At 42.0% G+C, this 25,547-nt stretch overlaps 1 protein-coding gene across 2 annotated transcripts in view; it reads left to right on the forward strand.

Moving 5' to 3' along the window:
• The first annotated feature begins 709 nt into the window (after positions 1 to 709).
• PMEPA1 (prostate transmembrane protein, androgen induced 1) overlaps positions 710 to 25,547 on the forward strand; it is an 83,355-nt gene continuing 58,517 nt past the window's right edge. For both annotated transcript variants that reach the window (XM_030213276.1, XM_030213277.1), the window contains exon 1: positions 710 to 1,507. In XM_030213276.1, coding sequence (XP_030069136.1) covers positions 1,405 to 1,507 — 103 coding nt within the window. In that variant the 5' untranslated portion in view covers positions 710 to 1,404. The remainder of the gene's footprint in view (positions 1,508 to 25,547) is intronic.

Genomic DNA, 25,547 nt, shown 5'->3' on the forward strand with positions numbered 1-25,547 from the left:
TAAGACACTGAGCTCAGCCAATGAACGGAGACACCGCAGCCAATCAGAAAACGCTTATGATAGTGTGTGTCGGTTTTTTTTTTTCCTAATATAGGGTGGGCTGCGCTTTCAGACAGGAGAGGGAGGGAGGGCCGGGGTGACCTGTCGGCTTCTCAGCACAGGTTTGTCTGATTTCCTTTCCCTCGGGACAAAGAGGAAAGAGCAGGGAAAAGAAGGAGGAGCTGAGAAGAGGCGGCAGCCAATGAGGAAGCTGTACGGCGGGGCTTCTGCCTCGTGGGAAGCTGACTGTGCTTGCTAGCTCTCAGCTCGAGGCAGCAGCCTGTGTCTGGTCCTGCTGTGCTAGTTCCAGCGCAGGCGACTGAGTCGTGGGAGGGGCGGGTTCACTTCCTTACTAGCTGCGGCTCCTTCCCCACCTCTTGGTGCACAGCTGGTCCCTCTTCCCCAGGCATTAAGGGTGGAAGCTGGGTCACTCCTCCTTGTCTTGCCGGCTCAGGGAAAGGGGAGAGAGCGATCAGCTGTGAGGCACGGGGTCTGAGTGCGTTTTGCACTTGACTTTTCCTTTTTTGCTGGGGATTTAAGGCGGCGAACCCCCGTGGTTGCTGCCCCTTCCTTTTAGCGTTGCGCAGATTGCAGAGTTGTATCCTTCACTGCTCCCTCTCCTGCATTCAGCTCCCCCACAGTAATCCCCTACCCCCCCCCCTCTTCTACATTTAGTTCGCCCCCAGGTGCCAGATTTCATGCAATCAAGTAGGCGAAGGCTTTGCGAGTTCTTCCCCGTTCCGTGCAGCCGGTAGGGAAACTGGACCGGAGAGCTTCCTTTTCGCTCTCTCAGCTCTCCTCCCCCACTCATCTTGGTAGAACAGAGAGTTTTAACCGGGTTCTGGCCATTCCTTTGTCCTTTCAATCCCAGCCTCCTCCAGGCAAACGTCCTGTGTGTGGATTTTGGCCGTTTCTGGTTCAAGTGTCTATCAAGTCAAGTTCGTACTCTCCCTCCTCCCTTGGAGGGGTTTCTGCAGCCTTGCCAGCAGCCGGTTGCTTTTTGGAAAAGGGGAGGTGCAGGGGGCGGAGGGCAGTTATAGACCTGCAGGGGGAGACTCGATGGTACCTCGGTGCAGCAGAAGCAGCCACCTCATCCTCTGGGCCCCGGCGTTGCAGGAGGAGGGGGGCAGAGCCTCTCCCAGGGACTTCCCTTCTCCCTCCCTCCGCCCTTTCTCTCTCCACATTTCACTTCGCCTTCGCTCTCCTTGGCGCACGGGCTATGCAGGGGCTCTCCGGCAGCCTGCAGGCGGGAGAGCCCGGCTGCGCCCTCTGAGAGCAGCTTTTCGTTTGCAGTCCATGCATAGGTGCCTCTAGAGAGAGGGACAGTCTTTACTTTTTTTTCTTTTCTTTCTTTTTTTTTTTTTAATGTACGACTTGATGGGTTTGAACAGCACAAGCGCAGCCATTCAGCCCAATGTCTCCTGTACATGCAACTGCAAGCGGTCTATGTTCCAGAGCATGGAGATCAGTGAGTAACTGCTTCTTTTCATTATTGTTTTCCATTTAAGATTGTTTTATGTAGTTTTCATTGATCAAAGGACTCTTTGGCGGAGAAGCTTCTCTCTCTGCCCTCTGCTAAGTGGAACTTGGCCAGCAGCTTGGAAAAAAACTTTCTGAACTTGTTCGTGCCACTCTTGAGTATATATAAAGCAATCGCTTTTCAGCACCGAAAAGGGGAACTGCAGTGCCAGGTAGAAGATTTTTAGAGCTGAAAAAAGCATTCGATTTTACACTTTTAAAACCTACTTTATATTTCAGTGCCTGATTGTGGGCTACCGGGTTGTTGTCATATGAACAGTGTAGGGGGAAAACACCCCGCTTCTTTCTCTAGTTTAACCTCTCCCAAACTACGTGCAAAGCGTCTGGCTGTATGTAAATTTTTTTCCCCTGAAGTAGGAAGGAAGGAGGTCGAATTTCTTTTCTAGGTTGCTGGTAGTGAACTTGCACTAGTTCTTGCGGCAGGGCCGTGCCCAGGGGGCTTTTGTTGGAGGGCACTGGGGTTGTTTGTCCTCGGTTGCAGCTCGGCCAGTTCCTCCCTGGCTTTTTGGCAGCTCTGTCTGTGTGTACCAGGGCCAGACACAGAAACACTGAGCTATTTAAAGCACATTTACATAGGACGCGGCTTCTGAGTCCTCCAGTCCCAGGAACTGGAGCAGATTCCCAGAGGTTATCATCTCCATGCTAAACATTGCACCATTTCCTTCAGCCCCTGGAGATAAAGCATTCCCCAGATTAAACAAACAAAAAAACCTATTGCATTGTTCGATATGGACAACATGATTTTTTTTTTAACTTCCGAGAGGATGGCAGACTTAACAGACTTCATCTTTCTTGACTTGTACTTTGTAAAGTACAGTGTAACTGGTATATTAAAGTACTTAAACGTATAAAGTTACATAGCAACCTATGGAACTTTGTAAGTCTAAGTGCTTTGAAAATGAGCCCCAGAAGTTGAACGTCAGCTAACATATCGGTATGGAGTGGCGCGGATCCCAGAACTGGGTACAGACAACTCTTCAGCCAAGAGACAGAACTGTAGCAATTAAATCGTTTTTATCTCCACAAGACAGCTGATCACATTTGGAACTGTAACTATCCAGTACGTTTGACAAGGAGACTAGATTCTCTAATATACTCAAACGAATTAATAGTTTAAAACTCTCACCTTTCGATTTCTCAATTGAATATGTTTCCCTTTCCTATTCATGAAAAAATATTCACGGTTCTACTTAAGAAAATAAAACCATTTGAATTGAATACCATGGCTTTGACTTTGGTAACGCAAAATTCTTAAACCTTAGTAGACGTAATTTTGCAAGTCAAAATCTTCCGTGTATCCAGAAGTGACAACTTTAGTCTCTTGACAAGGCAGACTGGTTTGCGTCTTTAGCAGTCATGGTTTCAGTCAAAATATCGTTATGGCTGATTAGTACAGGAGGGACAGACACAAAAATGGGCTTGAATAAATACATCAGCACATTGTTAAAATAACATGTATAAACCTTCAGATTACATGCTGCACATAAACAGCACTGTAATAAAAAAAAAAAAAAGCAACCTTGGCCTTTTCAGTCAAAAGAAGACTTCCTTCCTGCCTGTCTAAAGTATCAAAGCTAGCATAATTAGTACTTTTGGCTTTTTAATCGAGGGTGTTACTAGGTTCAGGACGTGTATGACAAAACAACTGCTTTAAAAAGTTCTATGGGAAACTGCAAAGCAAGAATTAAACAAGGAAAAACTTGTGAGAGATGCCTTATTGGTACTAGTTCCACGTATTGCAAATTTACCACAAAAGACTATTTTGTAGGATTATGGGGCAATAATCCTACATTCTTGGAGTATTTGGATCAATCTTATTATAGATTGGCAGGAGTTGTTTGCAATTTTCCTTGCAAAAAAAAATGTCTGTCTTTTGGGGACTGGACGAGGTCCCTCCACCGTGTAGAATCTGAAGCCAGTACCATTGCTTGAGAGTGCTCTGAATCATGAAACCTTTCACACACATCTGAGGGCTTTGACAATCCAGCTGCTGATTTCACAGATAAAATCTTCAGTCTAGTATGACACAATAGCATATTTTAGGTTACATGGTAAATGAGTTGACAAATGAGTCCTGTTATCGTAATCCCACTCAGAGATCCAAAATTAAAAATCCTCCAAATCAGATTCCAGTGTGATGGGCATAACTTAGACGTCTGCAAGTAGCTTAAGATATTAAGTGATGGCTTCCACTTGAATTTTCGTTCTAAATAGCTATTCATGGTTTAACTTTCCCATTTTTGTCTACTTATATATATATATTTTTTTTAAGTCTTCAATTTGGTGGCTCTCGTTCAGAGCTGAGTAGACTAGCTGTGGTTATTGTATGATAGTGTTTCTCCCTATAGTTTTGCCCTTGGTAGCTAATATAATCCCATCACCCCCTTAACTTTGTATTAATTAAGCATAAAATCATTCCCAAAGCTGTATTGAGGATGAACACTTAGGCTGTGCTTTTTAACTTTTTAAAAACAGTCCTGAAGCTAGATAGTAATATAATTTTTTTTAAGGTTTGCCTGATTCTGGTACTTGACTGGTAAAATAAGGAATTCATTTTGAATTCCTAAAGCGTTTGTCACCAATATTTTACTTATCTTAAGCTTGAAAAAAAAAAGTCTACGCTTTTCATTTTTCTGTCCAATGTATTTTCAAGAGGACTAGAAAAAAAAAGTGAACATTTTAAAAATACTCGCTCAACTTGAACTATAAGGTGAGCTGTACAAAATGCATATTTAAGCACTATTTAACCTCAGTTATGCTCAGAGGAAGCTAATGTAGATTTGCCTGGCTTCATTAACACTACAGCACTCAATAGATCATTATTCATTTTACATTCAATGCCACCCTTCAGAGATGTAGTTCTATGGGGTTTTTCTCTTTACACAGTTGGAAATGGAATATCTTTATACTGTTTCTTTGTTCTTTTTAATAGGATGTATTTGTAGGTAAAAAAAAATACTATGTTTTCTCTTATACAGGATAGAAAAAAATATGTAATTGAATGTTAAGCAAAGGGCAAGGAGTAAAACTGTTCACCATTTGACAAGTATTCCCCTTGCTGTATACGTCTGGCTCATGCTGCAGTGCATCCCATGGTGTTTAGCAGTACAATAGTCTCTCATTGTTTTCCCATGCTGTGTCCTTGGGACCCTCTTAGTATGGTTTTTAGAGAATTCACAATGGCTGTTCATGTGCTTTGTTTGCATACATTCCATCTAGGAATGTGAATTTGAATAATTTTTATCCTTTAAAAGCAGACCTGGTTGAAAGTCCCAAGTTTGCAAAGCACTGGTCTCATTCTATCAGCTCTGAAAAGTTTGACGCCGGCTTCTGTTTTTTTTTAAAAAATAGACACTGGTTAGGGTATAGATGTGTAGTCTTTGGGGAAATGTATCTAATTCCTTATTTTAAAGTAGAATTTGAAATGCTATTGTCTGACTTGGGATTTAAAATGCATAGAAAACTAATAGCTCTAAAATAGAGTTGTCAGCATCCACTTTATTGGTGAGATGATTTAAGATGCAGTTTTCATTATTTGAATAGATGCATTTATTTTATTCATTTAAAAAAAAAAAAAAAACCAGACCCTACAGCTACATCAATAATACTAAATTTCATCCCTGGTTTATTACGGTGAATTATTTTAGAAGTACATTAATCATAAAAACTGAATTAAACAGTGCTTCTGCAGTGTGATGTTTAAAGAAGCAAACAGGATCTCTGCAAAGATTTTCTGTGAGCCTGGCTTTTCAAGTATCATTTCACATTATGCTAGAAAGCTGCTAATGAGGTTTACTCTGAAATTGTTTAACCTTTCTAGACAACTGTATACGGTACATGGGACATGAATATATGTTACAATGACAATTTTTTTCCTTATACAATTAACATGATTTTTCTGGATCAGCTATTTTATTTCCAAGACTTTTTTCCCCCAGAAATTTTAGGAACTATTTTGTATACTCGCACCCTTAGACTTGGCATTGCAGAAAGTATCTGAAGAAGATTTTAAGGCTGAAAAGATGCATTGCTAAGTCAAAGGGAGTCTACTGAACTACTGTATTTCCCATTACACAGAAGGATGACATTGAGCCATGCAGACCACTTTAATGCAGACCCCAATCAGCCATCTGGGTAGAGGAAGGAGGGTCAGGGATGAGTTTTCGTGTTACTAAGGGGCCCTTTTATCAAACTGTGATTAATGTTTACAGCAAACGTTAACATGCGGTAACTCGTGCCCTGTATGCCATCTGCAGTTACCACACTGTTCTTTACTGTACTTAGACTATCCAGAGTTAATGCAGATGCACTTAACATCTCTTCTTGAGGAGATGGTAAGTTCACCCGTACTAACCGTGCAAGTGACAGCGTACGGTACTTACTGCATGCTAACTGCGGTGTGCAGCCCATGCCCATCAGCCGCCCAGTTCCTGCCCCCTCATTATGCAGTTGACATGCAAATCATGCCACCATGGTAAGTTACCGTACTTGTGTGATAAGTGCATACTAATTTGCACATTAACTGCTGAACTCACTTTAATATTAAAGAGCCCCTAAGCCTATAAACAACTGATTTCAGCTCACTAAAGGGGTACTTCGCTCAGCATTTAGTACCCAGCTTTCTAGTTCAGTACAGAAATAAGTCTTTTCCTTATGTTCATGGTCAAATCGTTAATGGCCCCTTCTTTTTATGGTGGTGATGACTTTGTGCAGTATTTACCGTTGGTATCATTTCCTGTAAGGACTTCACTACCATTAATAGATCTGATCAGCATAGCAGTGTCCTTTTAACAATATGGTCTCTGTAACTTTGCTACCGGGTACTGGTTCAAATCCCAATGCTGCTCTTTGTGAGCCCTCCAGGGACATGGAAATCTCATCTGGGGTACCTGAATGTAACTCACCTTGAGCAACATCCATATAAATAAATCAAGTTATGTGCAGTATTGGTCAAATGAAGAGTCCATTTGAGGCTTGCTGGTTCTAAACTTTCTCTGTGCTGCATAACCATGGAAAAGGTTTGGATGACACAGCTTGAAAACATGTCCAAGTAAGTTCTCATGCTCCCGTACGTATAAATTTTATACAAGGCAATTAACTTGGAACAAATCCTTTTTATTGTTGTTTTCCTTGTTTCAGAATAACTTCCTAAAGTTAAAGGCCCCTCCATTTGGGTAGAAGTACTGCATAGACTCTAGAATAATTTATCTAGTTTCACAAGTTTCTTATAAAAGAATCCATTCTTTTTTTGTGCCCCAACTAAATTGGGACTTTGTATGTGGCGCTGTATATCTTATGAAAGTGAAACGTTTGAAGTATGTATCCTTATTTTGGACTTTCTTTTCTTTTTTTTTTTATATAATTTGGAGCTAGATTCTCTCAAGTTCTGGAGCTTTACTGAACATTTACATTTTGTGTTATAAAAACCCATTCTGAATTACTATAACATGTCCACTATGGATGTCATCATTTTTTTCCCTGTTCATTTTTCTTTTTTGGGGGTGGTGGGGGGGTGGGAGTCGAAGAACATATAGTTTGGAAATGAAAATTAGTTGTCAAGATGGCCCTGTTCAAGTCAGGGCACCAGAATGATGCCACAGATGTTCGTGCTTCATTATTGAGAATCCTTCTTGCTTCAGTTAGAACCAAGATTAGTGCAGTATTTAAACGCGATATCTAGTAGTCGTCCCTTTGGCGTATTTGGTAAAAGGGGAAGGCAAGGGGATTTTAGATCTAGCTTGGACCTTTGAGTTGTATCTCAAGGTGAGTTACATTCAGGTACAGTATGTATTTCCCTGTCCCCAGAAGGCTCACAATCTGTTTTCACCTGAAGCAATGTAGGGTTAAGTATTTTGTCCAAGATCACAAGGAGCCACGGTGGGATTTGAACCAGATGTCCTTGGTTCTCAGTCCACTAGTCTACTCCTGGACTCTTAAATCAAATAAGCAAACATGAATTTTAACATACTGCGTCTATAGTTGATATCCCTCTGTTGACGGACTTTATCCTGAGCAGTTTGTCATGATTAGATTTTTTAATTTACCTTTTCAAATGTAAGCTGAAGAGATTTACAGTTCAGGAATAGTAATATTCTATGTCCAAAATGATGTAAAAGCTAGGTGTTTTTTTTTGTTTGTTTGTTTTTTTGTAGCTGAGGTAGTGGAGGGTGAAGTGACTTGCTCAAGGTCACAAGAAGCTTCAGTAGGAGAGGTAGGATTTGAACCCTGGATTCTCTGGTTCTCAGCCTCTTGCTTTAACCACGTCATCAGAACATGCCTTGGAATGCCTGTTGTCTTGTATTTTAATTTCCCCCTTTTTAAAATTTGACATTTTAAGGTTCTCCTTCTCCCTCTGACTCCTCCCCAGCCTCAGACACACAAATTTTTCTTTGTGAGAGTCTGGTGGATAGCCTTGAATGTGGCTTGTAGTAACTGTAGTATGTTAATTATTGAAGATAAAATCAACAATAACAGTGGATCTAAATATCTGAGGCCTTCATTCCCAATTTATGACCAGAATATTTGGAAATATAGCAACCCTTCATATTTTTGGAATAGGCACACTCCCTGAGGTAATAAATAAGTAAAATAGAAATTCTTACTCGCGTGTACCAGTTGATTTCCTCTTTAGGTGTTTAAATAACCCCTCCGAGGCTGTGTTTTTTTTAGTGGTACATGTATGGGCACCTCATTGAGGAAAAATAGAACCTTGAAAAGTACCAGAGACTTAGGATCATCATGACTCCATTTAATATACTGAGCTGAATAGTCCTTTCCATACTGCTGTTAGTAAAATTGCTTGGTGTTCATTTCATACTGTATATTGCTGATGTGTTTTCCCCCTCGTGCTAGTCTAGCACAAGACCTGCTAAGCAGAGGTAAAAGTTGCCACCGCTACAAAGATAAACTGATTCCTTGCACATCCTTTGCAGAATCTTGAGAGAGGATTCTGCAGCATGTGATAAAAAGATGTCAGACAAAACTGTAGTGTGAACATGCTAGTTCCCTGCAGAGATGCAAAAACTAGTTTTATTCTGCCCACAAAACTGTGTTAAGAAATTCTCAAGTATAGAACTCCTTCCCCCATCTTAAAAGAATTCCAGTTCGCAGATACACAGGAGGACATTAGTCAGCCTGAGTCTTTTTAGTGACGTAGGTGACCTTGAGTAAGTCACTTGGTTGAACTGTATGAGAATGGATATCAGCGCTGCAAGGTCCCACGTAGCATTTACTAATCAGGGAATTTGAGGGTTTGAGTTGAAGGCCGCCTCCTTTGCCACTGTTCTGGGGCTCCTTAACCTCCATTTAGTATCACTTTTTTACTTCTGTACTTTTCTTTGTTAGTAGATTGATTAAAAATGTCTCCTCCTTTCTATAGAAGGTGTTGTCATTGACATTCCCCTTTCGTGCCCAATGTAAATAGCATCTGTGTTTCTGCATACTATTCCTACACTATGGGGGAATAGCATGCATGCACTAAAAATAGGTGCATGCTACACGCTAGAGACGCCCATAGGAATATATTGGTGTCTCTAGCGTTTAGCGTGCGCTAAAATCGCTAGCATGCCTTAGTAAATGACCCCCTGTATTTGGAGGTTCTGACAAAAGATCCTGTCAGATCAGTATACTTTTTATGTAGTGTTGTGGCGCTGTCACTGTATGTTGCAAACGTACAGGTTGGCTGCATTTAGGATCTCCTTTGTGTCTTTTTAAATTTTACTTTACTGCAACAGTGCGTGACCACCTTTGTTTGATTCAGACCTGTTGCCCTACCGGGTAGTGTAGTAGTAGCAGGTCTTAGGCGTCGTAACTCCCATGTGAAGATATTCATGCCGTGGTTGGGGTTCCTCAGATGTCTGGATGCTTTCTAACATCCCAAAACGCAGCCAAAAGAACTCGTTTCTACAGTCAGTCCTCTAGCTCTGCTTCTGACTGGTGTGATGTAACAGTTTGTCTGCCACGCATCCATCAACATCACCTTAAGTAAATTAGTAGAATTCTGAGTTTGGCTTCATTAACTTTGGTTTGGGCAGACCTAATGGTTTTCTGGTGTTGCAGAGCAGGAGATCTAGCTGTTCCACTTTAGTCCTTGGGTCCCTATGGTTTGTAGTAGTAGAAGGATATGGTGGTATCTGCTGACTTGCTCAACCTAACTTTTTTTGGCTGTGTTGCAAAAACACATTTAGTCCATGTTCAATAAGCTTGAACTTGCACCAGTGACAGCATGTAGGACAAGACTGAGGTGGTTGTCTGTAAGCCATGAAAAAATGGCTTCTATATATGTATTCTGAGGGGGGGGGGGGGGGGGGGGAAATCCTGTGATACTAATGATGTAATGAGCAAAAAGTCTCTTTATTACCAATGTTACATGGAACGTCTAACCATCTGTCGTAGTTTTGTTCATTTGCCTTGACTTATTATAGCACTTAGTAATTTTCTTTGTGGTGTGCTGATCTTTATAGCTAGGGCCCAGGGGTCTTCCTGGATGATTTGTGGGTAATACTCATTTTTCAGGTGGTTATTTTTTTCATTAGTACTGCCTTATGCAGAATTTTTCCCTGTATAGCTGACTTTTTTTTTTTTAAATTAGTTCCACATTGGTTAATTATCTTCTGCCCTTTTCCACATGAAAAAGTATTTCTCAAAGGACCCGTTTTTGTGTGATCTGCTCCTTTCATACTGCTGTTTTGGATCTTGCGGATCACTTGCCGTGCTGTTCCCTCGCCAGGTACTGTGACAAGGGGGAAAGAAAAGATCATGTTAGTAACGGTTCTGAAAACCTATGAATCAGCTTTGCATAACTTTGTACAAATATACTGAGGCATTTCTTTGTTCTTTTATGTTATTATTAAGTAATTGTGCCTGTAAAAGCCCAAAGGCTAAGCCTAGTAGAAGGCATGATTCATTTATTGGTATATGTGCCACCCGGTTAGATCTTGATTTTCAGGACCACATGATTTGTATGTGGTCAAATGGGATCAGGTTTGTCTGCAAAAACTTTTCCAGCTTTGAGAAGTACAGGAAAAGATGGAGAAAAAAATGCCAGCTATATTAACCCTCCTAAAAACAATGGAATAGCAACGTAGACAAATTTCCACATCCACAAAGTGGCCTAGGCGCTCGCCTCAGCAGCAAGCAAATTACAATTATTATTCCCTTTGCAATCCAATTGAGACTCCTGATGCAGGCCAAGTGGCCAAAACACAGCCGCTGTTGAGAATAAAAGGACCTTTTTGAAACGCGCATGGTGTCATCTGGTGTGGGCTTGTCGCCTTCTCTGTGTTTCTTGCTTTTCAGCTTCTGCAGAGGCTTCTGTATTTTCATTTTAACCCTCCGCAAAACCCTGTTCTGCCTGTTGTCTGCAATCATTACCTTTTAAATCACTGTCTCATCCTTGAGTCATGTCTGATTGCATTTGACACCCCCTGTGTAAATGGGCAGAGTGTACATGTACATTGCATATCTTTTGAGTGAGTCTAGGATTGGGTTGAGACCCCACTGTATTACATCATAGTTGAACAGTATCTCGTCTGCATACTATATCAGTTTTCTTGTGTCTGGATGGAAGCTGCATCTGTCCTGCGACAAATGTCTTGTGTCTAACTCATCTGTCCCTCTGAGATTAGGATCAAGGAACAGGCATCATTTCACTCAAATATCAAGCTGCATTTTGCAGTAACTTGTACATGTGTTTCTGGAGGTTTTAGCTGAAATTTAATCATTTTATGTGCTTACTCTGAAGAGATTTACAATAAGCAGGTCATTTTGTAAATCATTTTCATGCACAAAATGTTTTGTTTTTTTTAAATGTGGAGAAAAGAGCTTTTCTAAAATTAGATCACACCTAACAGCACGTGCAGTGAGGGGTTAGGTTGGAGTCATTGATTTTACGCAGTATTGTACGATTTATGCGCGTAGGACCAGATTCTGTATATGGGGCAAAAAAAATAATTTAGCGCTATTCTATAAACCTTGCCTAAAGTTAGATGCGGTTTGCAGAATACATGTAGTGCCCGTTCCTGCGACTAAAATTTAGTCGTGATCATTTACACAGCTAAACGCTGGTGTAAATGCCTAATTTAGGTGTGGATCAAGTGTATTCTGTAACAGTGTGTGCAATTTTTGGCAACGCCCATGCCTTTCCTATGGCCACACCCCTTTTAAAATTCAGCCATTAGAATTTACACGCACCACTTTACAGAAAATGCTTAAAGCTGCATGTGTAAATTCTAAGTCGTGCCAGTAATTGCTTTAGTGGCTAATTATCAGCACTGATTTGCTTGTTCACCAACTAAGTTGTGCGCGCAGAATGTCCACTTGGCCAAATTGTACATGCCACTTTAGTTGCCATATATAGAATCCGTATAACCCTACGCACACAATATCTATGCCTTTAGTCTAGGTGCAATTTCTGCAGAGTTTCTGTCATTATTTTATAAAAACACAGACACCAGTGGTTCCCAAACCTGATCCTGGAGGCACCCCAGCCAGTCAAGTTTTCAGGATAGCCATATTGAATATTCATGAGAGAGATTTGCATGTAGTGGAGGCAGTGCATGCAAATATCTCTCATGAATATTCATTATGGATATCCTGAAACCTGACTGGCTTGGATGCCTCCAGGACCTGGTTTGGAAAGCACTGGCATACGCGCTATGTTCTTTTATATTTAAATCATCGTTATTATCAATACATACAATCGGCGATGTTCCAGTGATGTAAGCCGTAAACACGTCACACTAACTTTCCCTTTCCCACCACAGCCCTCTCTATAATACCAGCTCAAAATGATATTCGAGACTCTGTGAGGAGAAATAACTCTCTAGTTAACCATTCTGCTACTGGTTGCAGGGTGGCCCAAAAGTGTTCCCAAGTCCGTTGAATTCGTCTGCCTTCTTCAGAAGAGATGTCCTTAATTCCACAGCCGTTCTAACTTCAGGAGATCAATGATATGCATGTACCACATCCCCACTGATGGGGCAAACAGCAGTATAACTTTTTTCTCCAATTAAAGTGACTTTTTGTAGAAAACATTTGAATCCTGAGTGTGCAGGCTTGTCGTATTTGTATATGTCAAACAGTATTCAAGTGTGTAACACCACTCGGCGTCTCCAGTAACTGTACACTGCATTTAGTAGTTGTGTCCAGAATTGAGTGATTTGGGGGCATGTCCAGAACATATGACATAGTGTTACTGGATCCTGATTGCACTTTGGGCATGCCCCTGAGGAGCCAAACGCTGCTTGATAAGCCTTTATGGGAGGTATGTACAAGCGTAGTGAAAATCTGTACTGCAGTTCCCAATAACGTATAAAAGGAGAGCGATGTTGTAGACTTAAAACATGCTGCTTAAATTGGTCCTCGGTTAATTCTGCTTGTAGTTCAGCAGCCCAGATCTGTGCAATCCTCTTGTAGTCTAAATCCTCTGTCATGTCTAGCAAGTACCTGCGATGATATCTCAATGGAATTACATTGCGAGATCCTAGCGTAAGTGCTGTGTGCAAAGTGTTTATGTTCCTTTATAATGCATGCACCTTCCTATTATTTTCCAGTTTATAAAATTGCCCTCCTAATTCTGAATAGATCCTCTTTAGTTGTTTGGTCTTTGTGGGGTTTTTTTTTTTTTTAATTCATATTGTAAACTGCTGTGATCTGACAAAGCCTAGCGTTATATATAATTTTATAAATTATAAACCATAAATATGTTTGTTGTGTTTATAAGAAAAGTCTCAGCCACCAATCACTATCCTGACGTTCCTCCTGAGGGAAAATTCTGTGCAACTGCACAATGCTGAATTTGCTTAAGTTTGCTCGGTTGGCTTGTGTGGGAAAAGGAGGAGCAGAACCGGCGGTGTGGGTGTGTGACCACAGCATTTGGAAGAATGGGTTCTGGGGCCAGTCAGAGATGGAAGAATCTGGTAGTGCAGCCATCAGGGGCTAAGAGGAAGAGCTGATGAGTGGATTTACAAATGAAGTACTGGCTCAGTAGAAGGGTCATGAGGCTAAAAGCAGAGCTGGAGATAGGATTATGGTTGGGGGCAGGGGAAAGGAAATGGAACTTGATATACCGCCTGTCTGTGGTATTTTTGCAACTACATTCAAAGCGGTTTACATATATTCAGGTACTTATTTTGTACCTGGGGCAATGGAGGGTTAAGTGACTTGCCCACAGTCACAAGGAGCTGCAGTGGGAATTGAACCCAGTTCCCCAGGATCAAAGTCCGCTGCACTAACCACTAGGCTACTCCTCCACTCCCAGGGAAAGCTGAAGGGGGTACAAGTCTGGGAAGAGCAAGATTGGTGATGAGGAATCTAAGAAAAGTGTGTGTTGTGGGTGGGGTGGTAGAGAGAGTTAACGCAGAAGGACAGAGCCTGAGGGGGGAGGGGAATAGGGAGAGCCAGTATGAGTGGTGGGGTCCAATACAGGGGTAGGGTAGGAGTGCGGTACAGGTTTGAGAATGGGGATTGGAAATAACTAATTTGGGGAAAGATCTGAGGCGAGAACTAGATTTGAGGGCTGGGGAGGAGGAGCGAGCTGTGGAATGAAGTATGGGTGTGGAATGGTGACAGGTCAATGCTGAGGAAATTCTGCACAAAAAGATTCAAAATGTAGTAATTTTTAGTAATTGATTTTCATTTTGAAAAAAAAAATGCAGAATTAAAAAAAAAAAATAGTGAGCATTAATTTTGAACTGAATTCCCCCAAGAGTAAAATGTTTTAGAGGATTTTCTCCCAAAGGGAATGATGTTATGGCCTATCTAGTCTGCCCATCCATTCCATCCATTATGCCTTCCTCTCCCTTAGAGATCGTTTGTACTTGTCTCAAGCTCGCTTGATTTCAGATAGTTTTCATCTCCACCACCTCCACCAAGAGGCAGTTCCACAAATTCACTACCTTTTCCATTAAGTATTTACCTTCATCTTATGAAGCTTCCTTTCAATTGAAAAACTCACCTCCTGTGCCTTGATACCATGTAGGTACTTAAGTGTCTCTCTCATATCTCCGCTCTCCTGCCTTCCAAAAGTATACATATTGAGGTTAGAGCTGTACCAAGCAGCCTATTACTATTCGGAGGAACACAGATAATGGGTATTGAGCTTTAACATAATAAATAATAAAAGAAGCAACTCTGAAATCAGAGATCAAGTGTTTATTTAGATAGGATTTAGCACATTAGAGCCCCTGATTATTTGTATTCATATTTAAATCACTATTCAGCTGAATACAAATAATGTATTCTCAGCTGAATCGAATACGAATATTCAAGACAGCCCTAATTGAGATTGTCTATCCCCATAAGCTTTGAGGAAGACTACTGACCATTTTAGTGGCCGCCCTCTGTACCGACTCCATCCTGTTTATATCATAATAGAATGATTAAAGCAAATTATGAAGGCAATCTCCTCCTAATACTTCTATCTGAACAACCACATACAATAATGAAGGAGATAGGTGCAAACTCAACTGGCATTTAGTCTGACCATACATTAAATTTATAGAATGAAGAGGTGATGCCTCAAGAAGCCCCCGGAGAGATAAAAAAGCTCACGGGGGCTGGGCTGCTTCATCATCAGCAAACACCCCTAAACAATTCAATGGTCTTCTACAAAATTTTTTTTTTTTATTGCTTACTTTTTCTTTACTTAAAAATTTAAATATACAAATTACTTAGCTTTCATTCCATCTAAGCTCTCAAGACGCTGGATACGACCATGACCAACGGTGGCCAACGTTTCGTCACCTGCCTCAGGGTCAAATGGTCTGCGTCAATCTTAGCTTAGAGAATACTCAGCTTCAACGGGCCAGGGCCCGTTGAAGCTGAGTATTCTCTAAGCTAAGATTGACGCAGACTATTACCAGTCCTCATCTGTCCTTACTCCCCAAATACCTGGGAAGAAATGCAGGCCTTTAACTCTGGAAACTACTGATTTTTCAATGAGTCACAAACCCAGTGGAAGGGAATTCCACAATACTGGTGCCAAATAACATAGCAGCCTTTCTCCTAAACCATGTTACTCTTAATGCGTGTTGGGCATGGAAAAACAGGCTACCACAAAACAGGTTAAAGATTTTTTGCAACGTTTTCCCCTTTTCTGCATGCTTACTGCTCATTAAATATTTGTTGGAGGGAGCATTCCATGGGCAGTGAATGGGCATGGAAGCGTTAACCAGTTAGCATGTGGTAATCCAGACTTGATGCAAGATCACTTAGCATCTCCAGACAGGAAGCAGTATGTGCTCCTGCATTAACTTTTCCCAGGTATCGCACGCAAATGCGGACATTAGCTTGTGCCCTGAAAATTAAATGGGGGGGGGGGGGATACCCCCAAAAAAGTGCTGGGTAAATCTGGGCTTAGCATGTGGGACAATCCCGCATTATTTTATTTACGACAAAAATGTGTAATCTGCCTATCCAAAAATATAAGCTGAGTATTATAAACAAACATAATCAAATCATATAAAACACCATCAATAACATAGACAGAACCCTGATCCTGAAGCCCAAACCATTCCCCAACTATGCTTCAAAAAATGCTGTCTGAAACATTGAAGTCTTTATCTGTTTCTTAAAAACTGCCAAGGAGGACCATACAGAAAGTGGTAAAGCATTCCACGATTGAGGCCTGACAATGAGAAAAAAGTTGCGCAGGAACAGTCTGTAATCAAATGTGGCGGACCGAAGGATTGGTCAGCAATTCCTGATTCTGCGATCGTAGGGATCTTGTGAGCTGATACTACAACTTTTGAACCACAGCGTGGGGAGCCTCATCAAGCAGTGCCTTGAAAACCAATACCAACAGTTTAAATTGTATACGCCAAGCAATGGGCAGCCAATACAATTTTTTAAAATGGGGAGTAATATGTTGAAACTTTCTAGTAAGCAATCGGACTGCAGCATTCTGTGCCACTTTGTACAGCTTGCAACACTCGCGGTAATCCACACAGCAAGGTGTTAACAATAATCAAAGTGCGGTAACACAACTTTGCTAAACCATATGAAAATTCTGCTGTGAAAGAAAATCACGTAACCATGTCACCATGCGCAATTTCAGAAACGCTGCTCGAATCACCGATTCAACATGTACCTTCGTCGATAAAGTGGTGTCCAAGGTCATTCCTAAACTCCGCATGGAAGCAGCCACTGGCCCAAAAGCAGAATCAAAATAAAATCCAGAGAAGGGACAAACCTCACCCAAGAATGACAACCACAAAATTTGAGTCTTTGCTGCATTCAAACTTAATCCATTCCTCCTTAACCAGGACTGAACCTTACAAAAATGAGACGCCACCAGCCGAACACTATCATTAGCACTCACTAAGTCAAGTTTTCAACGCACTTTGCTAGAAGGGCCCCTAAATACAGAATGCCAAGATGGTGGTAGTACCACGAATAGTTTGAGCCTCCGACTGCAAAATATTCTGGAATCATTTGCAGAGTGCTTTGTATAGTGGCTTTAAGCTCTCCACTTAATCAGTGTGACATAGAATCAAAGCATGCATCAAGAACTGTAAATCACTAAAAAAAATGTCTAATAGAACCAAGTGTTCCTTAAAGAATAGAAACAAGTCCTCATAACTGCTAAGAGTGTAAGAAAAGCCATCAATATCCATAGAGTCCAACATCCTGTCTCTAAAAGAGGCCAGTCTGGGGACACAAGTACCCTGCAAATCCCCCAGAAATTGACTTTTCTCCTAGCTCATTTCCAGAGATGAGCGATGGCTCTCCCAAGTCTACCTTTTATAGTATTTTCCTCCAGGAACTTATTAAACCTCCTTTTGAAAACTGCTATGTTAGTCAGTTTGACCATACACTCCAGAGACATATTCCACGGCTTAATTAAATGCACTGCATGAAAAAAAATTTTTTATATGAACTGGATGATGGCAGTAAAGAGGCACCATCACATGAAATGCATGTAATTCAAATTGGTAGCTTGATTAGCCAACAGTTGGGTGGCAAAGTCAACGGGTCAAACAGAACATCAAGAATTCAAGATTATTTTTATCTGTGATTCCAAAACCACCCAGTCACTTGATGCTGACGTCTATAGGAGATGAATTCAAGTGAAAATCAGATGATGTTCTCTGTTGTCATGACCAGACCACCATCTCCCAAGTGAAACTGAATAAAACAATCTATAATATGACTAGAAGAGTAAAGTTGGAGACCACACATTCAAGTTAAAGCCTAAGGTTTCCCAAGAAGCCAGAAAATCCTTATCCTTATATTGAGGATTAATGGCATGAACACTGAAATCGCTGAAAATTAGTAAACCACAAAACCACCAGGATATCAGAGTATTGTAAAAACTGTGTCCTCCCAGGAGGGTAAGGTTAAAAATGGTGCCCTTATTGTTGGGTTATTGAGAATTAATGACATGAACACTGAAATCACTGAAAATTAGTAACCCACAAAACCGCTAGGATATCTGAGTATAGTAGAAAATGTATACTCCCAGGATGTAAGATTAAAGATGGGGGACAGCACACAAGAGAAGCAAAAGATGAAAAAAGCTAGAGTCCTATCAATATGTACTATTAATGCCTCAAGAGTGTGTAAGGCAAATAGTTTGTTACTGAGACCGAGAGAGCATCCTACCACCAACAACCTTGCATAACATTTCTTGAGAGAGGTCACATTTGGTAGGCAGCATTGGTGTAATTAAGCTAGTTCACCATCCTTCAGCCAAGAGACTGAGCTCATGCACAACTTAAATTATAATTTAACATATGCATCAGGCAAATGGATCTGGCATTCTGCAATCCTAATTTCAAAGGAATTGGAGGATAAAAAGTGTGGAATCTGGCATGTCTGTGATCTTTAGATCTCTGCAAGGAATAAAACCTTACTGGGAAGAGTTCCAGTGGAGCCATCCGAGGAGATAGCAAGGAAGGGAACCACCTCAGGTAGAGGAAATCCTGTAAATATTGGAAGTAAGAATGGCTGGTCTTTCTCCTTGAGCTTGTTCTTTGGGTTCGTAACCTGTGACGCGGCACCACAGCAAAGGCCAAATACAGACGTTCAAATATTTGAAAGGTATTAATTCGCAAACAAACTTTTTCTGGAGAGAGGAACGAAGTAGAACTAGAGGACATGAATTGAGGTTGAAGGGGGACAGACTCGGGAGTAATGTCAGGAAGTATTTTTTTCACAGAGAGGGTGGTGGATACTTGGAATGCCCTCCCGTGGGAGGTGGTGGAGATGAAAACGGTAATGGAATTCAAATGTGCGTAGGATAAACACAAAGGAATCCTCTTTAGAAGGAATGGATCCACGGAATCTAAGCATAGATTGGGTGGTGACGCCGGTAATTGGGAAGCAAAACCGGTGCTGGGCAGACTTCTACGGTCTACGCCCTGATCGTGACTGAATAGTTAGGGATGGGCTAGAGTGTAAATTTTAAGGGGCTTCGACATTAGCTTCAGAACTTTTAGTACAAGAACAGTACTCGGGTATACATATAAAATATCACATACCATGTAAAATGAGTTTATCTTGTTGGGCAGACTGGGTGGACCGTACAGGTCTTTATCTGCCGTCATTTACTATGTTACTATGACGGCTTCTGATGTCACGTGGATTTCATAGTGCCATGGCCTAGGGCAGAACAAGTAAAACCAGAACTTTGGTTTATTTGTAGTGTTCACTTGGACACTTGCAATTGAAGACAATGACTTTGATATTTTATTTAAAAAAACAAAAAAAAACAAAGCAATTAATTTTAGGTATCTCCCATTCCCACTGTTTAATTAAATTATTAGAGTTAATGATTTCTGCCAGCATGGACTGAAGAATGATCCCGGAACACCAGAAATCTTTTTTTTTTTTCTATATGTTTCCACTGTTCAGAAATTTAAAAAGGGAAGGCCTCTTGGCACTTACGATATATCCAAAGATTCTCTGTTTCCACCTTTTTTGTTTACCAAGTGAGATGTGCAAAATGGGACACACTGGAAATGTCAAGTTTGCTTAAAAACAAATGAAGCTGGCTCATGTGAACTTTATCACCATGAATGAAAATGTTAAGCGTTTGTACTGATTTTGGGATTATTGTAGAAAAGTGGTGCCATTAAATTTGCTGTCCAACAGGGAATGAATGTTAATGGCATTCTTCGTCTTTGCCTGTCATCTCAATAGAGATATTAGTTCCTCTGGACTGTGAGTTTTAAATGCTGATATTATGGAATCTCCTCTTTATTTTTCTTTACTATATGAATTTTTTTTTTCACAAGTGGTTAGTGACTGTGTTAATGTCATCCAGAACACTTCTGCTAATATGTAAAAGTGGAAGGTCATTCTTTAAAACATAGTAACATAGTAGATGACGGCAGAAAAAGACCTGCACGGTCCATCCAGTCTGCCCAACAAGATAACTCATATGTGCTAATTTTGTGTATACCCTACTTTGATTTGTACCTGTCCTCTTCAGGGCACACACCGTATAAGTCTGCCCAGCACTATCCCTGCCTCCCACCACTGGCTCTGGCCCAGACCGTATAAGTCTGCCCCGCCTCCCGATCTTGACTAAGCTCCTGAGGATCCATTCCTCCTGCACAGGATTTTAATGCAAAACCACATTGCAGATAATTAGCTTAAGATTTGCATAAAGTGAGTCCTGGTTTGATAACTTTTTTTTTTACCCCATGGGTAGAGTGATTGGTAGAAAAGCCTCGGGTCAGGTCCTTGGTCTCCACTGGTTTGTTTTATGTCCAGTATTTAATTGAGACACTTGACAATGAATGACTCGGTTGTTCCACTTCTTACATTTTTGGGGCTTTTCTCACCCTGTCGGGCCTATAGAGCATCCGTTGTAGACACAGATAAATGTTTAAAGTGTGGTACACCTAAAGCAGACATAAGTCATGTTTTGAACCTTTGTAGCAGCTCATCGTTTCTGTCTTGACCTGTTTGTATTTATCACTGCCAGTTATTACGACTGACTCTAATTCTTAAGCTGGACTTAATTTTTGATGTGGGAGCGACAGCACGTACTGATTTTAAGGTTTCTAAACTTTTTCTGAGAGAAGGCTTTTGTTGACTAAGTGCATCTTGTTGCTTAGAACTAGAGAGCTGCATGGGAATGGGGATTGCGGGAATTCTGTGGAACCCATGGGATTCCCGTGGAGATGGAAGAAGTTGCTGTGGGATTCCCACAGGAGTGTAATCAAAATCTCTGGTAGCTCCTGAATGAGACTTGGAACATACGGAGAGAGACTGTTGGAGCAGAATGCCCAGAGACAGCTAGAACCACCAGACTGAGGTTCGGAACACTTATTGGTTGAAGAGCAAGCAAGTAAATAGCGTTGGCTCCTGCGGGTATGGGGGGGGGGGGGGATCAAATGGAGCTTAAGGGGGATGGGCAGGTATAGGTATAATTTCGGTCCCCATGCAATGCTGTACTTAAGATATCACCTACAGCCCCCCTGCTGCTGTTCAATGAAGACTTCAAATGACGTCTTTGCTCAAGCTGGGGCGAATGAGTGTGAGTATTAAGAATGAACTTCAGTAGCAGGAATTTTCAATTGATTGGGGGAGCCTTGTTAGTCGACTCTGTCAGGGCCCGCAGTTCTCTTAAGCAGACAGTTTTTGTTTTTAGTTTGACTATGCGTTTATGTAGCTGGCTTGATTGGCTGTTTTCCTTTGTTTTTATCTAGCTTGTGGGTTGAGGGTCAGGGATAGTCTTGTGGTTGAAATGATCTTTTTATGGTGTATCTTTTCTCTGATACAGTTTATTATGGCTCTTGTATATGTTTTTCTCAATAAAAACAGAATTAAAAAAACAAAACAACTTTTTGGCCTTATCTTAGATTTGAGGAATTATCATCTCTACTTTAGCAGCTTGAATTCTTAAACAGCACTATATTCTAGCAGTGACCTTTTTTTTTTTTTTTCCAGGCTCAACAGTGAGAAAAAGGTTGCTGTGAATAAAAGGAGGGCCAATTCGGGGGTTGAAATTAATTTTAGAAAACTGAGGCACCAGGCAGACTTAGATGGTGGTGTAGGAAGGGGAATTTATTGCCCCTTTTATGGCTCCTTTTGCTCTTTCATCAGGCCCCAGGTCTGTGGTGATGTGTCCTATTTAGTACTTTGTTTCTCTTTCTATCCAGGACCTCTGCTTCTCTCCTGGCACAGCTGCTGTTCTGCTGTTGCCCCGGTGGCTAAAATGCACTGCCTGGCACCTGCTTCTGAGGAAAGCTAGTGCTGAGGCTCCCCCCCCCCCCCCCCCCCACACCCTGGCCCAAGTACCATATTCATTTAATTTAACCTAGACATTTGATCTCCAGGCTCCGCCCTTTCTGCCTCGCCTCACCCCATGCTTGGAATAAACTCCCTGAGCCCATACGCCAGGCCCCCTCCCTGCCCATCTTCAAATCCTTGCTCAAAGCAAGCCCACCTCTTCAATGTCGCCTTTGGCACCTAACCACTATACCTCTATTCGAGAAATCTAGACTGCCCCAACTTGACTTTTCGTCCTTTAGATTGTAAGCTCCTTTGAGCAGAGACTGTCCTTTTTGTTAAACTGTACAGCGCTGCGTAACCCTAGTAGCGCTCTAGAAATGTTAAGTAGTAGTAGAATATAGTAATTCTACTTAAAAATGCTATACAACATTTAAAACAATTTTTCACTTCATCTACTTTGTTCTAGGAAACACCTTGGGTCTTGTTTCCAGTGTTAAAGGGTTTACTATGTATAAACAATTAATTTGTTGTGATAAGTTTCAAACCTCATACGTGTGCTTGCATGCAGTACTGTAGGCTTCAAAAACACCAGTAGGCTAAACTATGCTTGTTGGATTGAATCCTGAAATGGGAGACTAGCCAGTGTTATAAGGTGTGGGTCGTCTTTTGTTTTTTGTTTTTGTTTTTTTTTTGCTTGCATTTAACAAGTATACACTTGATCAGTTAAGTACAGTAGAAAACCACAATTTAACCCATAACCATGGTCCAGAAAACTGATCCACCATAACCAAAGAAAATCTCAGGAGCAGGGACAATGAAAAACTAAGGTCCACCCTTGCCATGTGATTCAATGGCACATCACCTCTGTTTAGACTGTAGGCTCAGGCATACGGATGATCAGAAGCAGACGCCGGCACTAGAGGCTGTTAGCGCCATACTAGCGCCTGCGTTTGCTACCACCCCATGATCAGAGTCCGTGAGCGCGTGAAACAACATGCTCACGGGCTCTGAACGCAACTAGCATGCAAATGCATGCAAAACAGGGCTCTTGGCACAAAAGAAACATGCAAATGCATGCTAAACCTATTCATCCCCAATGAGCAGCGACCAGCGTGCCAAAGATTGGGTCGCTGGCTGTGGCAAACCCTACGCCAGCTCCAAACTGGTGTTAGGGTTTGCAGACCATTGGGGAGGAATGGTGAGCCCTGTCCAGCATGCATTTGCATACTAGCAGGCCCCCATTCCCCCAAACTCCCCTCAGCATTTCTAAAAAGTCCCTGGTGGCCCAGTGGGTGACCGACACCCCCACCCGACACAGTTCATGGAAGGCTGCAGATCCAGTGGGTCTCCAGCCCCACCAACACCCCCCCCCCCCCCAGCATTAGCAAGGGGTCCCTGGTGGTCCAGTGTCAATCCCCCTATCCCCCACCCCCTACCTTGAGTTGGAGGAGGGAGGTAGCCTGCCTCCCTCCCTCCTCTTCCTTCAATGCCACCTGCAAAATGGCAGTGCCCAACCCTGCCCAGTGTATCCTGGGATGCGCTGGGTGGGGCTTCACACCATATAAGGGACCCTAGGGCTTTTGATCATCTGCCCTAGGGTATGGTATTTGAGTAAGCGTTGTGGTGATGGGGGCTAGTGTCTGTGTGGGAACGGTCTAGAAAAGTCACTCTGGCCCCGATGCTCAGAAGCAAATGCGGGCGCTAGAGGCCATTGGCGCCGGATTAGCACCTGCATTTGCTACTGCTAAATGCTCGGAGTACTCCAGCCCATGGAATGACTAGTTTGCCAAAGTCTAGTGCAGATAGTATGCAAATTGCTGCTATTTGCGAGAAGAGTACTGCTCTTAATGCCAGGAACCTAACGCCAGCTTGTTTGTTGATTATTGCGAACCACCTAGGCCTTTTTTGATGGGGCGGTTTATCAAATGTTATTAAACTGTAAACCTAAGCCTGTTCAGGAGACTCGGTAAACTACACTCAGATGCATGGGAAAGTTCATCTGAGAATGTAGACTAAAAATTCTGTGTGCACTCTGAGTATTAAATCATACTAGACATTATTTAATGTAAAGGGTATATGAAATTTGTTTGGGATCTGGGTGTCGTCGTCGATGATACGCTGAAACCTTCTGCTCAGTGTGCTGCTGCAGCTAGGAAAGCGAATAGAATGTTGGGTGTTATTAAGAGGGTATGGAGTCCAGGTGTGCGGATGTTATAATGCCGTTGTATCGCTCCATGGTGCGACCGCACCTGGAGTATTGTGTTCAGTACTGGTCTCCGTATCTCAAAAAAGATATAGTAGAATTGGAAAAGGTACAGCGAAGGGCGACGAAAATGATAGTGGGGATGGGACGACTTTCCTATGAAGAGAGGCTGAGAAGGCTAGGGCTTTTCAGCTTGGAGAAGAGACGGCTGAGGGGAGATATGATAGAAGTGTATAAAATAATGAGTGGAATGGATCGGGTGGATGTGAAGCGACTGTTCACAGCTATCCAAAAATACTAGGACTAGAGGGCATGAGTTGAAGCTACAGTGTGGTAAATTTAAAACGAATCGGAGAAAATTTTTCTTCACCCAACGTGTAATTAGACTCTGGAATTCATTGCCGGAGAACGTGGTACGGGCGGTTAGCTTGACGGAGTTTAAAAAGGGGTTAGATAGATTCCTAAAGGACAAGTCCATAGACCGCTATTAAATGGACTGGAAAAATTCCTCATTTTTAGGTATAACTTGTCTGGAATGTTTTTACGTTTGGGGAGCGTGCCAGGTGCCCTTGACCTGGATTGGCCACTGTCGGTGACAGGATGCTGGGCTAGATGGACCTTTGGTCTTTCCCAGTATGGCACTACTTATGTACTTATGTACTTATGTACCATTATGAAGAGAATCATTCAAGGCAGTGAATCTGGTCTGATCTAATTATGATCTGAAATTAAATACTTCTCATTATCAAGTTACAGAAATCAAATTTTGTTATCAAAGTAAAATATGAAAATCTACTGCTAGGGACCAGCAGGTATTTCACAGGTAAAAACGTTCCCTTAGTACATTGTCTTGACTTTTATACTTCATTGTTTCTAAATTTCTGTTAGAAGAATGAAGTGTTTGCTATTTCCTATTAATTTCAAAATACTGACTTGTTTTATCATGTGAAAGCAGAGAGAATGTTGCAATGCACTTTTCATTTAATGTCTACCAAGTTCAAAGAAAGTGTTGAAATCCGGTCTCGCAGAGCCTGGAAAATTCTCTTTTGGTTTCCTAGCGTAGTTTGTGCCATGCATCTTTCTCTCTCTCTTGCTGTAGTTTTGTATTTGTTCAGTCATGCCAAAACTAGACTGTTACGCTTTTTATAGCAGGCATCCATAGTACATGTTTTTCTGGTAAAAATTTGGGATAAGTCCTTCAAGTGTGCTGCTTTTAACATAAACTGAAGCTAAGTTCTTTTAAAATTATTTCAATTTGAGCCTTCAGAAAAAACGACTTAGTACTGATTTCCCCCCTCCCCCCCAAGCATGACTATCTTGAAAGGTGGTGGATGCCTGGAATCAAGGCCGCCGAGAGACTGGGCTGGGCCTGGGGCAAGGCCGCCCCCGGGGCCCCACCCCCGAGGTCGCTGCTGCCACCCTCCCTCCGTCCGCCACTGGGCCGGGCCCCCTGCATTGAAATCACAGCGCCACTCAACTCTGTGTGAAAGCACTGCAGCAGATCGCCTCCCTTCAGGCCTCCTTCCCTCCCTGGGTCCCGCCCTCGTCTGACGTAACTTCCTCGAGGGCGGGACACAGGGAG

Source organism: Microcaecilia unicolor, chromosome 8, assembly GCF_901765095.1.
Source record: "Microcaecilia unicolor chromosome 8, aMicUni1.1, whole genome shotgun sequence".
NCBI classification, from domain to species: domain Eukaryota; kingdom Metazoa; phylum Chordata; class Amphibia; order Gymnophiona; family Siphonopidae; genus Microcaecilia; species Microcaecilia unicolor.